The 18,780-nt window shown below is 41.2% G+C and overlaps 2 protein-coding genes across 3 annotated transcripts in view; one reads left to right on the top strand and one right to left on the bottom strand.

The window, feature by feature from the left end:
* Window positions 1-18,780, top strand: part of LOC118402460 (protein disulfide-isomerase TMX3) — a 435,969-nt gene that overhangs the window by 306,969 nt on the left and 110,220 nt on the right. The window lies entirely within an intron of this gene.
* LOC118402461 (cadherin-7-like) overlaps window positions 1-18,780 on the bottom strand; it is a 175,343-nt gene that overhangs the window by 110,718 nt on the left and 45,845 nt on the right. Inside the window, exons 3-4 of the mRNA XM_035800677.2 lie at window positions 11,104-11,398; window positions 7,336-7,455 (exon numbers count right to left, since the gene is read on the bottom strand). Of these exons, the coding sequence (XP_035656570.1) occupies window positions 7,336-7,455; window positions 11,104-11,398 (415 nt within the window). The remainder of the gene's footprint in view (window positions 1-7,335; window positions 7,456-11,103; window positions 11,399-18,780) is intronic.

The following is an 18,780-nucleotide window of genomic DNA, read 5'->3' as shown; positions in this document are numbered from 1 at the left end:
CTACTGCACTGTTGGAGCTAGGAACACAAGCATTTAGTTAGATATTACTGTACTGTTGGAGCTAGGAACACAAGCATTTAGTTAGATATTACTGCACTGTTGGAGCCAGAAACACAAGCATTTAGTTAGATATTACTGCACTGTTGGAGCTAGGAACACAAGCATTTAGTTAGATATTACTGTACTGTTGGAGCTAGGAACACAAGCATTTAGTTAGATATTACTGCACTGTTGGAGCCAGAAACACAAGCATTTAGTTAGATACTACTGCACTGTTGGAACTAGGAACACAAGCATTTAGTTAGATACTACTGCACTGTTGGAGCTAGGAACACAAGCATTTAGTTAGATACTACTGTACTGTTGGAGCCAGAAACACAAGCATTTAGTTAGATACTACTGCACTGTTGGAGCTAGGAACACAAGCATTTAGTTTGATACTACTGCACTGTTGGAGCTAAGAACACAAGCATTTAGTTAGATATTACTGCACTGTTGGAGCCAGAAACACAAGCATTTAGTTAGATACTACTGCACTGTTGGAGCTAGGAACACAAGCATTTAGTTAGATACTACTGTACTGTTGGAGCCAGAAACACAAGCATTTAGTTAGATACTACTGCACTGTTGGAGCTAGGAACACAAGCATTTAGTTAGATATGACTGTACTGTTGGAGCTAGGAACACAAGCATTTAGTTAGATATTACTGCACTGTTGGAGCCAGAAACACAAGCATTTAGTTAGATATTACTGCACTGTTGGAGCTAGGAACACAAGCATTTAGTTAGATACTACTGCACTGTTGGAGCTAGAAACACAAGCATTTAGTTAGATACTACTGCACTGTTGGAGCTAGGAACACAAGCATTTAGTTTGATACTACTGCACCGTTGGAGCTAGGAACACAAGCATTTAGTTAGATACTACTGCACTGTTGGAACTAGGAACACAAGCATTTAGTTTGATACTACTGCACTGTTGGAGCTAGGAACACAAGCATTTAGTTAGATATTACTGCACTGTTGGAGCCAGAAACACAAGCATTTAGTTAGATACTACTGCACTGTTGGAGCTAGGAACACAAGCATTTAGTTAGATACTACTGCACTGTTGGAGCTAGGAACACAAGCATTCAGTTAGATATTACTGTACTGTTGGAGCTAGGAACACAAGCATTTAGTTAGATATTACTGCACTTTTGGAGCCAGAAACACAAGCATTTAGTTAGATATTACTGCACTGTTGGAGCTAGGAACACAAGCATTTAGTTAGATATTACTGTACTGTTGGAGCTAGGAACACAAGCATTTAGTTAGATATTACTGCACTGTTGGAGCCAGAAACACAAGCATTTAGTTAGATATTACTGCACTGTTGGAGCTAGGAACACAAGCATTTAGTTAGATACTACTGCACTGTTGGAGCCAGAAACACAAGCATTTAGTTAGATATTACTGCACTGTTGGAGCCAGAAACACAAGCATTTAGTTAGATACTAATGCACTGTTGGAGCTAGGAACACAATCATTTAGTTTGATACTACTGCACTGTTGGAGCCAGAAACACAAGCATTTAGTTAGATACTACTGCACTGTTGGAGCTAGGAACACAAGCATTTAGTTAGATATTACTGTACTGTTGGAGCTAGGAACACAAGCATTTAGTTAGATACTACTGCACTGTTGGAACTAGGAACACAAGCATTTAGTTAGATACTACTGCACTGTTGGAGCCAGAAACACAAGCATTTAGTTAGATACTACTGCACTGTTGGAACTAGGAACACAAGCATTTAGTTAGATACTACTGCACTGTTGGAGCTAGGAACACAAGCATTTAGTTAGATACTACTGCACTGTTGGAGCCAGAAACACAAGCATTTAGTTAGATACTACTGCACTGTTGGAGCTAGGAACACAAGCATTTAGTTAGATACTACTGCACTGTTGGAGCCAGAAACACAAGCATTTAGTTAGATACTACTGCACTGTTGGAGCTAGAAACACAAGCATTTAGTTAGATACTACTGCACTGTTGGAGCTAGGAACACAAGCATTTAGTTAGATATTACTGCACTGTTGGAGCCAGAAACACAAGCATTTAGTTAGATACTACTGCACTGTTGGAGCTAGGAACACAAGCATTTAGTTAGATACTACTGCACTGTTGGAGCTAGGAACACAAGCATTTAGTTAGATATTACTGTACTGTTGGAGCTAGGAACACAAGCATTTAGTTAGATATTACTGCACTGTTGGAGCCAGAAACACAAGCATTTAGTTAGATATTACTGCACTGTTGGAGCTAGGAACACAAGCATTTAGTTAGATACTACTGCACTGTTGGAGCCAGGAACACAAGCATTTAGTTAGATATTACTGCACTGTTGGAGCCAGAAACACAAGCATTTAGTTAGATATTACTGCACTGTTGGAGCCAGGAACACAAGCATTTAGTTAGATACTACTGCACTGTTGGAGCTAGGAACACAAGCATTTAGTTAGATACTACTGTACTGTTGGAACTAGGAACACAAGCATTTAGTTTGATACTACTGCACTGTTGGAGCTAGGAACACAAGCATTTAGTTAGATATTACTGCAATGTTGGATCCAGAAACACAAGCATTTAGTTAGATACTACTGCACTGTTGGAGCTAGGAACACAAGCATTTAGTTAGATACTACTGCACTGTTGGAGCTAGGAACACAAGCATTTAGTTAGATATTACTGTACTGTTGGAGCTAGGAACACAAGCATTTAGTTAGATATTACTGCACTGTTGGAGCCAGAAACACAAGCATTTAGTTAGATATTACTGCACTGTTGGAGCTAGGAACACAGGCATTTAGTTAGATACTACTGCACTGTTGGAGCCAGAAACACAAGCATTTAGTTAGATATTACTGCACTGTTGGAGCCAGAAGCACAAGCATTTAGTTAGATACTACTGCACTGTTGGAGCTAGGAACACACGCATTTAGTTTGATACTACTGTACTGTTGGAGCTAGGAACAACAGCATTTAGTTAGATACTACTGCACTGTTGGAGCCAGAAACACAAGCATTTAGTTAGATACTACTGCACTGTTGGAACTAGGAACACAAGCATTTAGTTAGATACTACTGCACTGTTGGAGCTAGGAACACAAGCATTTAGTTAGATATTACTGTACTGTTGGAGCTAGGAACACAAGCATTTAGTTAGATATTACTGCACTGTTGGAGCCAGAAACACAAGCATTTAGTTAGATACTACTGCACTGTTGGAGCTAGGAACACAAGCATATTATTTAGTTAGATACCACTGCACTGTTGGAGCCAGAAACACAAGCATTTAGTTAGATACTACTGCACTGTTGGAGCTAGGAACACAAGAATTTAGTTAAATACTACTGTACTGTTGGAGCCAGAAACACAAGCATTTAGTTAGATACTACTGCACTGTTGGAGCTAGGAACACAAGCATTTAGTTTGATACTACTGCACTGTTGGAGCTAAGAACACAAGCATTTAGTTAGATATTACTGCACTGTTGGAGCCAGAAACACACGCATTTAGTTAGATACTACTGCACTGTTGGAGCTAGGAACACAAGCATTTAGTTAGATACTACTGTACTGTTGGAGCCAGAAACACAAGTATTTAGTTAGATACTACTGCACTGTTGGAGCTAGGAACACAAGCATTTAGTTAGATACTACTGCACTGTTGGAGCTAGGAACACAAGCATTTAGTTAGATACTACTGCACTGTTGGAGCCAGAAACACAAGCATTTAGTTAGATATTACTGCACTGTTGGAGCCAGAAACACAAGCATTTAGTTAGATACTACTGCACTGTTGGAGCTAGGAACACAAGCATTTAGTTTGATACTACTGCACCGTTGGAGCTAGGAACACAAGCATTTAGTTAGATACTACTGCACTGTTGGAACTAGGAACACAAGCATTTAGTTTGATACTACTGCACTGTTGGAGCTAGGAACACAAGCATTTAGTTAGATATTACTGCACTGTTGGAGCCAGAAAAACAAGCATTTAGTTAGATACTACTGCACTGTTGGAGCTAGGAACACAAGCATTTAGTTAGATACTACTGCACTTTTGGAGCTAGGAACACAAGCATTTAGTTAGATATTACTGTACTGTTGGAGCTAGGAACACAAGCATTTAGTTAGATATTACTGCACTGTTGGAGCCATAAACACAAGCATTTAGTTAGATATTACTGCACTGTTGGAGCTAGGAACACAAGCATTTAGTTAGATACTACTGCACTGTTGGAGCCAGAAACACAAGCATTTAGTTAGATACTACTGCACTGTTGGAGCTAGGAACACAAGCATTTAGTTAGATACTACTGCACCGTTGGAGCTAGGAACACAAGCATTTAGTTAGATACTACTGCACTGTTGGAACTAGGAACACAAGCATTTAGTTTGATACTACTGCACTGTTGGAGCTAGGAACACAAGCAATTAGTTAGATATTACTGCACTGTTGGAGCCAGAAACACAAGCATTTAGTTAGATACTACTGCACTGTTGGAGCTAGGAACACAAGCATTTAGTTAGATACTACTGCACTTTTGGAGCTAGGAACACAAGCATTTAGTTAGATATTACTGCACTGTTGGAGCTAGGAACACAAGCATTTAGTTAGATACTACTGTACTGTTGGAGCCAGAAACACAAGCATTTAGTTAGATACTACTGCACTGTTGGAGCCAGAAACACAAGCATTTAGTTAGATACTACTGCACTGTTGGAGCTAGGAACACAAGCATTTTGTTAGATACTACTGCACTGTTGGAGATAGGAACACAAGCATTTAGTTAGATATTACTGCACTGTTGGAGCTAGGAACACAAGCATTTAGTTAGATATTACTGTACTGTTGGAGGTAGGAACACAAGCATTTAGTTAGATATTACTGCACTGTTGGAGCTAGGAACACAAGCATTTAGTTAGATACTACTGTACTGTTGGAGCCAGAAACACAAGCATTTAGTTAGATACTACTGCACTGTTGGAGCTAGGAACACAAGCATTTAGTTAGATACTACTGCACTGTTGGAGCTAGGAACACAAGCATTTAGTTAGATACTACTGCACTGTTGGAGCTAGGAACACAAGCATTTAGTTAGATATTACTGTACTGTTGGAGCTAGGAACACAAGCATTTAGTTAGATACTACTGCACTGTTGGAGCTAGGAACACAAGCATTTTGTTAGATACTACTGCACTGTTGGAGATAGGAACACAAGCATTTAGTTAGATATTACTGCACTGTTGGAGCTAGGAACACAAGCATTTAGTTAGATATTACTGTACTGTTGGAGGTAGGAACACAAGCATTTAGTTAGATATTACTGCACTGTTGGAGCTTGGAACACAAGCATTTAGTTAGATACTACTGCACTGTTGGAGCTATGAACAGAAGCATTTAGTTAGATACTACTGCACTGTTGGAGCCAGAAACACAAGCATTTAGTTAGATACTACTGCACTGTTGGAGCCAGAAACACAAGCATTTATTTAGATATTACTGCACTGTTGGAGCTAGGAACACAAGCATTTAGTTAGATACTACTGCACTGTTGGAGCCAGAAACACAAGCATTTAGTTAGATATTACTGCACTGTTGGAGCCAGAAACACAAGCATTTAGTTATATACTACTGCACTGTTGGAGCTAGGAACACAAGCATTTAGTTAGATACTACTGCACTGTTGGAGCTAGGAACACAAGCATTTAGTTAGATATTACTGTACTGTTGGAGCTAGGAACAAAAGCATTTAGTTAGATATTACTGCACTGTTGGAGCCAGAAACACAAGCATTTAGTTAGATATTACTGCACTGTTGGAGCTAGGAACACAAGCATTTAGTTAGATACTACTGCACTGTTGGAGCCAGAAACACAAGCATTTAGTTAGATATTACTGCACTGTTGGAGCTAGGAACACAAGCATTTAGTTAGATACTACTGTACTGTTGGAGCCAGAAACACAAGCATTTAGTTAGATACTACTGCACTGTTGGAGCTAGGAACACAAGCATTTAGTTAGATACTACTGCACTGTTGGAGCCAGAAACACAAGCATTTAGTTCGATACTACTGCACTGTTGGAGCTTGGAACACAAGCATTTAGTTAGATACTACTGCACTGTTGGAGCTATCACTAAATATTCAGTGATCTTACCCACGTACCGCTACTGGGCAATTTTAAGAAATATTCATTGATCTTACCCACGTACCGCTACTGGGCAATTTTAAGAAATATTCAGTGATCTTACCCACGTACCGCTACTGGGCAATTTTAAGAAATATTCAGTGATCTTACCCACGTACCGCTACTGGGCAATTTTAAGAAATATTCAGTGATCTTACCCACGTACCGCTACTGGGCAATTTTAAGAAATATTCAGTGATCTTACCCACGTACCGCTACTGGGCAATTTTAAGAAATATTCAGTGATCTTACCCACGTACCGCTACTGGGCAATTTTAAGAAATATTCAGTGATCTTACCCACGTACCGCTACTGGGCAATTTTAAGAAATATTCAGTGATCTTACCCACGTACCGCTACTGGGCAATTTTAAGAAATATTCAGTGATCTTACCCACGTACCGCTACTGGGCAATTTTAAGAAATATTCAGTGATCTTACCCACGTACCGCTACTGGGCAATTTTAAGAAATATTCAGTGATCTTACCCACGTACCGCTACTGGGCAATTTTAAGAAATATTCAGTGATCTTACCCACGTACCGCTACTGGGCAATTTTAAGAAATATTCAGTGATCTTACCCACGTACCGCTACTGGGCAATTTTAAGAAATATTCAGTGATCTTACCCACGTACCGCTACTGGGCAATTTTAAGAAATATTCAGTGATCTTACCCACGTACCGCTACTGGGCAATTTTAAGAAATATTCAGTGATGTATTTATCTACAAACTGAAAATGTACAAAACATAAAACCCTCAAATAAGCTTTTCAATCTAATTGCCTTTTGTAAGTTTGAGGAAACTTGACTTTGCTGTGTAACATAATGTCAGAATTCTCCAATATATCTCATATTTAAATTTTGCAATCCAACAAACTACGGAGGTTTAATAATTTGTATGTAATTATGCGTATAAGTGACGGCAGACAGCACAGAATGTGATGGGATGCTAGGTATCCCTATTTTGCACTTAACCCCTAAACCTGCTCCAGGGGTGCTTCACTGTGGCTGACCCTGGCTTCCAACACCTTGGGGTGTTCGTTGATCCGGCTTTTAGACAGTATACACCTCTGTGTGATTTGGTTTAATCCTCACCTGTCTTTGATTCCACGGAGAAGTAGGGCTGGCCCTCGAGGATACTGTAGATCACCCTGGCACTGTTTCCATATGTGGGGTCATCCGCATCTGTTGCCACCACCGTCACCACAGATGTGCCTGTAATGACAAATCATTTGGTCATAAAAACAACTGAAAAGCCTGTTTCACCATTTATTTTTCGCTGTGGAACCAGGATTTGATCCCATGAGGGATCGGATGGATAGTGAACGTGGTGGTGTTATCCACTAGACGAAAGGCCAAAAGTAGGGTTGTAGGGATAATGTATTGCATGGTGTAGGCTAGAGTTGGTCTTGCGTTTCAATTCAATGTGTTACATTTTATTTTATTTTACTAGGCAAGTCAGTTAAGAACAAATTCTTATGTCCAATGACAGCCTAGGAACAGTGGGTTAACTGCCTTGTTCAGGGGCAGAACAACAGATTTTGTACCTTGTCAGCTTAGGGATTCAATCTTGCAACCTTTCAGTTACTAGTCCAATGCTCTAGCCACTAGGCTACCTGTGCGCCCCGTTCTCATGAGCCTGGTTGTGAGGTGTGCTTTGAAAATCAGCGCAAACTTTGTTATTTCAAACTGCTTCAAAAACATACCTTTGCGAATTTGAAACTTGTGATAAAGCCTGCTTGCGTTTAATAAACATTTTGAACATGATCCTAATTAAAACACATTGGGACACTAATAATAGTTGTTTTGTGAATTTAGCATTTCCGCCATGCCCTGAATCGGGAAGAACAATAAGTTTCAAGACAGCCCACACGGAAGCTTCCACAGACATACAGTACATTTGCGAGTTTTGATTGCATGCATGCGTTTTTTCCATTTGCATCGGTATACACATACTCACACAGTTCCAAGACATGATGCATTCCCCAACATACAATATCAGCATATAAAATGTCACCCAATCACTACCTTGGTGGTTCAACTGGCCTTCCGTAATTCAACTGCAATTCTTCAGCACAATCAATTCAGTCACAAGGGGACCATTTCAGCCAGCTATAGTGGCTACTCAAATGTATTGGTAGAATCTTGAATTCAGTTAAATAAGTCCCCCCCGGGCCCTTTCTCCTCATGATTCCCGGTTGTTTAATGGCTTCACAGCCGGCTGCTCTTTCACTATATCTTGGTCAAGGTACAATTCAATGGCTCTCTATGAAAAAGGTCAAGTGTGAAAACATTGAAACAATCTTCAGGAATTTAGGTAATTAACAGAAAATATATAACAATCTATCGTAGCTTTGGTAATTTATACTTGAATGTATAAAAGAGAATGTGTTCTCAGTCAATTTACCTGGTAAGGGTTAAATAAAAATTGAAATACTATAGCCGGCATATTTCGGTTTTCTTTCTACGTGCCATCACAATAGTCACAGTAAATTGTCTTGAGAAGCATTACTGCAAACAAGCTATTAATTACCAAATTGAACAAATAGTTCTCTTTATCGGATCCATTCACACTACATGACCAAAAGTATGTGGACACTCGTCAAAACTGTTGGTCCTCCCTTTGCTGCTATAATAGCCTCCAATCTACTGGGAAGGCTTTCCACTAAATGTTGGAACATTGTTGCATGGACTTGCTTCTATTCAGCCACAAGAGCATGAGCGAGGTCGGACACTGATGTTGAGCGATTAGGCCTGGCTTGCAGTCAGCATTCTAATTCATCCCAAAGGTGTTCGATGGGGTTGACGTCAGGGTTCTGTGGAGGCCAGTCAAGTTCTTCCACACCGATCTCGACAAACCATTTAATTTTTGCTTGGATCTCGCTTTGTGCACGGGGCATTGTCATGCTGAAACAGGAAAGGACCTTTCCCAATTTGTTTCCACAAAGTTGGAAGCACTGAATAGTCTAGAATGTCATTGTATGTTGTACGGTTAAGATTTCTCATTAATGGAAATAAGGGGCCTAGCCCAAACAATGAAAAACAGTCCCAGACATTATTACTCCTCCACCAAACGGTACAGTTGGGACTACAGGTAGTGTTCTCCTGGCATCCGCCAAACCCAGATTAGTCCGATGGACTGCCAGATGGTGAAGCGTGATGCATCACTCCAGAGAAAGCGTTTCCACTGCTCCAAAGTCCAACGCCAGGAAGTTTTACAATGGCGGTGACTCCAGCCAATGCTTGACATTGCGTATGGTGATCTTAGGCTTGTGTGCAGCTGATTGGCCATGGAAACCCATTTCCTGACGCTCCCGATGAACAGATATTGTGCTGACGTTGCTTCCCGTTCGGTTGCTACAGACAATTTTGTGAGGAGACCAATTTTCGGGATGTCTCATGGTCTGACAAATACCACTCTACTCCACCGTAGATGCGGAAGTGTGACATCGGCAAATGCGGTGGATTCATAAGCATCCGATGCAAAAGCATCCAAGATATCTCTATCTTAAACTGACAGTGATGCTGATTTTTTTAATGCTAATTAGATTCCCGCTGGTGCGTGGACATAACTCTATGGGATAAAAAAAGGTAAATTGATCAGAAAAGCAGTCAGTAGCATAACGACCATTTGCCTCGTGCAGTGTGACATCTCTTTTGCATAGAGTTGATCAGGCTGTTGATTGTGGCCTGTGGAATGTTGTACCACTCCTTTTCAATGGCTTTGCGAGGTTGCTGGATATTGGAGGGAACTGAAACAAGCTGTTGACACGTCGATCCAGAGCATCCCAAACTTGCTCAATAGGTGACATGTCTAGTGAGTATGCAGGCCATGGAAGAATTGGGACATTTTCAGCTTCCAGGAATTGTGTATAGATCCTTGGGAAATGGGGCCATTCATTATCATCCTGAACTATGAGGTCTTGGCGGCGGATGAATTGCACAACAATGGACCTCAGGATCTTGTCACTGTGTCTCTGTGCATTCAAATTGCCATCGATAAAACAAAACTGTGTTCATTGTCCGTAGCTTATGCCTGCCCATACCATAACCCCACCGCCACCATGGGGGCACTCTGTTCGGTTCTGCAAACCCACAGTTTCATCAGCTGTCCGGGTGGCTGGTCTCAGATCAACTCGCAGGTGAAGAAGCTGGATGTGGAGGTCCTGGGCTGGCGTGGTTACACATGGTCAGCAGTTGTAAGGCAGTTACCAAATTCTCTAAAACAACATTGGAGGTGTCTTATGGTAGAGAAATTAACATCCAGTTCTCTGGTAACAGCTCTGGTGGACGTTACTGCAGTCAAAATGCCAATTGCACACTCCCTCAAAACTTGAGACATCGGTGGAATTGTGCTGTGTGACAAAACTACACATTTTAGAGTGCCGTTTTATTGTCCCCAGCACAAGGTGCAGCTGTGTAAGGATCAGGCTGTTTAATCATTTTTTTTTTATATGCCACACCTGTCAGGTGGATGGATTATCTTGGCAAAGGAGAAATGCTCACTTACAAGGACGTCAATATATTTGTGCAAAGAATTTGAGAGAAATTTTTTTTTATGTGTATTGAACATTTCTGGCATCTATTTTCTTTTTTTTCAGCTCATGAAACATGGGACCAACACTTTACATGTTGCGTTCATATTTTTGTCCAGTGTGGTAAGAAAGTTAAACAAAACGTCCTCCATGCTACACAGTGTATGCCTATTGCTTGTCACCCACTATGCATTTTTTGCACCATTCCATAGGACTTCCCAGCAGGAAAAACTGGTTGAAATTAGATGGTTGAAATGAGATATCTTCAACTAAAAACTATTTTTGCTCGGTTTTGCCAGCTGGGTTGATGTCACTTAATGTTACTCACCCACTGGGGACATCTCGGGGACCCTGGCTGAGTAGGGTCCATTCAGGAACTTGGGCTCATTGTCATTAATATCCTGGACCTTGATGACAAACTCGGACTCAGGCTCCACGGGCAGGTTGTTTTCGCGATTCCTGGCCTGAGCCCGGAGTGTGTAGTAAGCCTGCTCCTCGCGATCCAGACGCTTGGTGGCATGGATATCACCAGTGTTCTCGTCAATGGTGAAGATGGAGGTAGCTCCCTGGCCATTGAGCACGTACTTCACCTGCCCTTCACCCTTGTCCACGTCTGAGTGCAGCTACAGGGGTAGAGATGAGGTTATATTACAAAATAAAACAGCTTTATTTTCCATTTGTCACAATGGAAAGTGGTCCTCTGCTCTGCACTCAATAACACCCCCCCAGACAACTAAACAAACACATTTTGAGGTTGTGGGAGTCAGATAGTTATTGAGACAATATCAAAGATGACACTTTACATGTCTTTGTGTTAATAGTTTGAGTTTGAGTTTATTTAATTTTTATAGGGACAGTGCACATTAATCAACGTTTCAGTAAAAGTGCCGGTTTTAGCCAGCCGGCTAATTTTCAACCGCAGTCCCTGGACAGGTTATTGAAAACAATTACAATATAGACAATAGCAACATAGGACAAGCAAGACATAGCATACAGACAGAGCAAATAGGACAAGCAAGACATAGCATACAGACAGAGCAAATAGGACAAGCAAGACGTAGCATACAGACAGAGCAACATAGAACAAAAAGCAGCAAGACAAAATTCATAAAAGCAACAAAGTGTTTCCACACCTCACAAGCTACAGACAACATGGAAAGCGGCAATAGCACTTCAAAATCAAACCAGTGACACTATTGATTTACTCATATATAAAATGATGAATTCCTGTTTTCCAGTGTCTGTTGGAAAGCAGACTGAACCGGGTTCTCCTCTGGGATTTTGGCTGTGCTTAGTATTATATCGTTTATTTATTAGTGTTTTATTAGTGTTTGCTGATGACAAGCATACCAATAACATTATGCAGCCACCACCATTATTGACTCAACAAATTTCAGCTTTTATTTTTAATGAATTTGTAAAAAAAAAAATGCTAAAAACATAATTTCACTTTGACATCATGGGGTATTGTGTGTAGGCCAGTGACACAATATCTCAATTTAACCCATTTGAAATTAAGGCGCTAACACAACAAAAAAGGCAAAAAGTCAAGGGGTGTGTACTTTCTGAAGGCACTGTATATCATTGAACTAATATACAATGCTCAAAAAAATAAAGGGAACACTAAAATAACTAAAATAACATATCCTAGATCTGAATGAATGAAATATTTTTATTAAATACTTTTTTCTTTACATAGTTGAATGTGCTGACAACAAAATCACACAAAAAATATCAATGGAAATCAAATGTATCAACCCATGGAGGTCTGGATTTGGAGTCACACTCAAAATTAAAGTGGAAAACCACACTACAGGCTGATCCAACTTTGATGTAATGTCCTTAAAACAAGTCAAAATGAGGCTCAGTAGTGTGTGTGGCCTCTGCGTGCCTGTATGACCTCTCGACAACGCCTGGGCATGCTCCTGATGAGGTGGCTGATGGTCTCCTGAGGGATCTCCTCCCAGACCTGGACTAAAGCATCCGCCAACTCCTGGACAGTCTGTGGTGCAACGTGGCGTTGGATTTTTATTATTATTATTTATTTTACCTTTATTTAACTAGTCAAGTCAGTTAAGAACTAATTCTTATTTTCAATGATGGCCTAGGAACAGTGGGTTAACTGCCTGTTCAGGGGCAGAACAACAGATTTGTACCTTGTCAGCTCGGGGGTTTGAACTTGCAACCTTCCGGTTGCTAGTCCAAGTCTCTAACCACTAGGCTACGCTGCCGCCCCATGGAGTGAGACATGATGTCCCAGATGTGCTCAATTGGATTTAGGTCTGGGGAACGGGCGGGCCTGTCCATAGCATCAATGCCTTCCTCTTGCAGGAACTGCTGACACACTCCAGCCACATGAGGTCAAGCATTGTCTTGCATTAGAAGGAACCCAGAGCCAACCGCACCAGAATATGGTCTCACAAGGGGTCTGAGGATCTCATCTCGGTACCTAATGGCAGTCAGGCTACCTCTGGCGAGCACATGGAGGGCTGTGCGGACCCCCAAAGAAATGCCACCCCACACCATGACTGACCCACCGCTAAACCGGTCATGCTGGAGGATGTTGCAGGCAGCAGAACCTTCTCCACTGCATCTCCAGACTGTCACGTCTGTCAAAATGTGCTCAGTGTGAACCTGCTTTCATCTGTGAAGAGCACAGGGCGCCAGTGGCGAATTTGCCAATCTTGGTGTTCTCTGGCAAATGCCAACTGTCCTGCACGGTGTTGGGCTGTAAGTACAACCCCCCACCTGTGGACGTCGGGCCCTCATACCACCCTCATTGAGTCTGTTTCTGATCGTTTGAGCAGACACATACACATTTGTGGCCTGCTGGAGGTCATTTTGCAGGGCTCTGGCAGTGCTCCTCCTTGCACAAAGGCGGAAGTAGCGGTCCTGCTGCTGGGTTGTTGCCCTCCTACGGCCTCCTCCACGTCTCCTGATGTCCTGGCCTGTCTGCTGGTAGCGCCTCCATGCTCTGGACACTACGCTGACAGACACAGCAAACCTTCATGCCACAGCTCACATTGATGTACCATCCTGGATGAGCTGCACTACCTGAGCCACTTGTGTGGGTTGTAGAATCCGTCTCATGCTACCACTAGAGTGGTACCCTACTCAATAAATTGGATGCAGTCTATCACAGTGCCATCCGTTTTGTTAGCAAAGCCCCATATACTACCTACCACTGCGACCTGTACGCTCTCATTGGCTGGCACTCGCTTCATACTCGTTGCCAAACCCACTGGCTTCAGGTCATCTACAAGACCCTGCCAGGTAAAGTCCCTCCTTATCTCAGCTCGCTGGTCACCATAGCAGCACCCACCTGTAGCATGCGCTCCAGCAGGTATATCTCTCTGGTCACCCCCAAAACCAATTATTCCTTTGGCCGCCTCTCCTTCCAGTTCTCTGTTGCCAATGACTGGAACAAACTACAAAATTCTCTGAAACTGGAAATGCTTATCTCCCTCACTAGCTTTAAGCACCTGCTGTCAGAGCAGCTCACAGATTACTGCACCTGTACATAACCCACCTATAATTTAGCCCAAACAACTACCTCTTCCCCTACTGTATTTATTTATTTATTTTGCTCCTTTGCACCCCATTATTTCTATTTCTTCTTTGCACATTCTTCCACTGCAAATCTACCATTCCAGTGTTTTACTTGCTATATTATATTTACTTCGCCAGCATGGCCTTTTTTTGCCTTTACCTCCCTTCTCACCTCATTTGCTCACATCGTATATAGACTTATTTTTCTACTGTATTATTGACTGTATGTTTGTTTTACTCCATGTGTAACTCTGTGTTGTTGTATGTGTCGAACTGCTTTGCTTTATCTTGGCCAGGTCGCAATTGTAAATGAGAACTTGTTCTCAACCTGCCTATCTGGTTAAATAAAGGTGAAATAAATAAAATAAAAAATGTAATCTTTGGGCTTGTTTTCATTTCTCAATGGAAAATAATTATACTACAATACATTCATGACTGTAATATGTGTCTGGCAGTGGAGGCTACTGAGGGGAGGACAGTTCATAATACGGACAGGATGGAGTAAATGGAATGGTATCAAACACATTTTTGTTTTGTTTTCATGTGTTTGATATAATTCCATTCCAGCCATTAAACTCAAATTTAGCCATTATTTTAGAGCCGTTTTCCCCTCAGCAGCCTTCATTGGTATCTGGAGATTGAAAAGAAATGCTCTATATCATCTCAAACAGGAAATCTATGTTGCCCTTCTCCCTCTCTACCCATCCACCCCCGCTCTTTCTTTCCCTCTGTTTCAAATAGAGAAACACTTTTTCTCTGACTGAAAAGCTTTATTTAATTTCGCTCTCTTGAGGCACCTGGGTCACAAGGCTCTTAGCTTTTTCTCCTCTAATATTGAAACCATCATAATTTTCAAGTCAACCCTCTCCAGACTCTTCAGGAGTATGAAAAGAGAGTTTGTGTGTGTGTTTGGTTTACTATCCTTGTGGGGAACAGAAGTACTTACAAGGATAGTAAAACAAGGAAAATCCAGACAAATGGGGGCCATTTCGCAGTTCCCCACAAAGAAAAAGGCTATTATTGGCTTAGGGGTTAGGGTTACAATGAAGGTTAGGAGTTAGAGTTAGGGGTTAAAGTTAGGGAAAATATAATTTTAATAGTTAAACAAATGTGTGTGTGTGTGTGTGTGTGTGTGTGTGTGTGTGTGTGTGTGTGTGTGTGTGTGTGTGTGTGTGTGTGTGTGTGTGTGTTTGGGGGGCATGGTTGTGTTTTGTTCTGCGATCTGCTCAGTCATCTGTGTATTTACAGTAATGAACCAAGGAGAAAAACACAGAAGTCTATTCCATATCCGCCCTCCTCTCTATAGGCAAAGGCTCGCAGTCCCAATAACAAGACGGTCTCCATGGCACAGCTCAATGCTCTTTTCTAAGTGAAGCCCGCAGCTACTTAAGTTACACTATTTACAACATTTTTCTGCTTTAGTTTCCAGCCATTGTGTTATTTGTTCAAAGTTGCTCAAGGGATGCTAGAGTTGGAATAGGTGAGGACATCAGTTCCGTCAAGGCCAAAATAGCTAGTGGCCATTGAGATATGACCGAAAATATGACATGTTTGCAAGGGTTATAGTCGTGTAAACAAAAAAAGGGAATGTACAAGTGAAATTACTTAATAATGTGCTTTCAGTACATTTGGAATACAAATACTAATGTATTTGGGAAGTAAAAATGCTCTCCTCACAAGCTTTTTTCAGATGTTCGTGAAATCAAAGACAGGGCAGAATGCATTTTTAACATGTTACAATTCAATTTGTCTTACAATCAAATGTGTTGTTGTGCAATTATTGTATTTCCAACACGTGTTTAAACATATACATTTCGGGGTAGGGGTCATGGCTGTGTATTGATGTTGTGTAGAACTCCTTTTTTTTCTCCCCCTCAGGACTTGATCGAGTACAGGTGTACAACTTAGCTTCCCTGTACATTTTCCAATATAAAATATTAATATCACCTGTTTTGGCGCAGCAATTCGTCTATAATGTTGCTTGACCGATGGTTAGTCTTTTAGCTGGTCAAAATGAGGCTTCAGGAAAAGTAAAAAGCTGCCATATGCCATAAAAAAAAATATTTTTTACATTTTGTTCAAGACAACCCCTTTTTTCTTTTCATTTATTGGCTCCACCCCATAGGATAGTATGTCACACCGATGGAAAATACACAACAGGCAGTAAAATGTTATGGTTAAAACATAAATAATGACACTTTCAGAGGTTTCTGACGGCTCTAAAATGCAACTTCTGAACATCAGTCATGGATCCTCATTAATTAAAAGATTTAAAATGTAGTCATTTCAATTGAAAGAGTCCTGTGTTGTTATTTTTCGTCACTAACTCAGTCGGGAGTGGGTAATTTGCACGCAATGGTGCCTTCCTTGGACGTAGTAGCTGTTTTTACAACCCCCCATGATTCCCCTTTGGTCACTATGGAATGAACAGAAAGTACCATTGAATGTTGATAGGGCAGACTGTCAGCGCCAAGAATGGCATGCCACCTGTCGAGGTTATAGAGTCACCAAAAGCATCTGAGAGTAGGCCTACCCCACATGGGTTTAGGGTATGAATAAATGCATGCATCCCTGAAGGTCAACACTTGTTGGCATGTATTAGCTCTATCATTGCTGCAGTCATTCAGGAAAATTATCTAGCAACAAAAGGGTGATCAAATTAAAATCCTACATCAGTGTGGAGAAGTGGCTAGTTACAAATGTCTCTCAGTTCAGGATATATCCCTTTAGGATGGTCAGGTCCTCAGGATGTTGCTTTTACCAATGTCAGAAAAGAGCTGAGCACACAAAGTCCACACAGAATATGACCCTTGTGGCTCATGTCTGTCTTCCAAGGCTAGTGGGCATCTCTTATCGCTCCACAGAACAAAAAAGTGCTAGATATTACAATGTCACATCTGAGGACAATATATTTGCTATCTGCTTAGATAAAGGCCCACCAGAAATGTATAACAAATGCAAGCTTGAAGTGGCTTAAAGAAAACAGACTAAAGAAACAGCTCATAGAGAACAAACTGGGTTAGTACTGAATATAGGCTAAAAGTAGTGTGGGTACAGAAGTTGGTTGATGTCAGACATGCACCTACCCCCAATGCTCTCTTGCTGATGACTGGGATTAATGCAGGCACATATTTCAGGATAAGGACAACACCCACTCTTTTTGACTGATGATTGATATGAGGGCATACATTTCTTACTCCAAGTAAAGTGACACAGGATGATCATAATGCTCCATGACAGTGTCAAAATGTCAAAATATGATTAAAAAAAATATACATAACTGTAAAGAATTCATTATTTAAGAAACAAACTTTCAAATTAAATAAATTCTTGCCAGGGAAAAATTCATTTGAATAATAATCTGTCTTCATTTGAATAAATATGAGTTTTGAAAATCTTATATTGGTGTCATAGCCCTCCATAAAAAATGCAATTTAAGTCACAACAAGTGTAAATATATGGGTCATGACAGTGTTAAGACCCATATTATGAGTTATTTCAGACACAAACCCGCCACCAAAAAATGTTTGAGCCGACTAATGTCTCCACATCATTTCAACAGACTGAATTAACATTATTACTTTTTGACCGAATGGGAAACGTTCTATTCATTTCCTGAACAGAATGGAAACCTGAATTGACCCTAACCCTGCTGTAAAAACTTAGTGCTCTCAAATGTCCGAAAGATGGCCAACTCCTATATATACCCATGGCGTATGTACAGATAGAGACAGCCAGGCAGAGACAGCCAGCCAGGCTATCAAAGGCTGTGTGTGTGTGTGTGTGTGTGTGTGTGTGTGTGTGTGTGTGTGTGTGTGTGTGTGTGTGTGTGTGTGTGTGTGTGTGTGTGTGTGTGTGTGTGTGTGTGTGTGTGTGTCTGTTTGTGAGTACATGTGTCTGTGTGAACGTGTCTATCTGTGGGTGTTCATGTGTGTGTGCATCTATCAAACACAATATATTTCAACAGTGATAAAGGGAGACAAATGAACCTGGCTAACACAAGCCTCCTCGTTTGTCCAATGGCACGTGGCGAACACCAATTATGCCAGCGAGAGTACAAACCCAGCTCGTTTCAGACACGCTAATTTAGTATTCGTCCGTTTCACTTCCTGTATCGCAGCTAACCCCACATCTCAACTGGCCCCTCCGTAAATGTCACCCGATGAAGGAATATGGCGTTGTCGTGCCAACACACATCAATTATCAGTCTCTGACTGCTTTCTCCCCTCAACGAATGTGCCCGTTCGTCAGCACATAAACCATCCTATCAAATAAGCGGCGTCGAAATGCATGTCATATCCTGAGTGATGGGCTTTGGCCCGACACACTCCAAGACAGTACATGGGATTTAGTTTGGGAAAATTTAATTACAGCGGGTGGGACCGAGAGCTGATGGATGCCACGCAGCTCTAATTCAATACTTAAGACTCAATCATCCCTCTTTATTTAAAGGACG

Source organism: Oncorhynchus keta, chromosome 23 (assembly GCF_023373465.1).
Source record: "Oncorhynchus keta strain PuntledgeMale-10-30-2019 chromosome 23, Oket_V2, whole genome shotgun sequence".
NCBI classification, from domain to species: Eukaryota; Metazoa; Chordata; class Actinopteri; order Salmoniformes; family Salmonidae; genus Oncorhynchus; species Oncorhynchus keta.
Note: the sequence above shows the minus strand (reverse complement) of the source record. Positions and strands in the feature narration are given on the sequence as shown.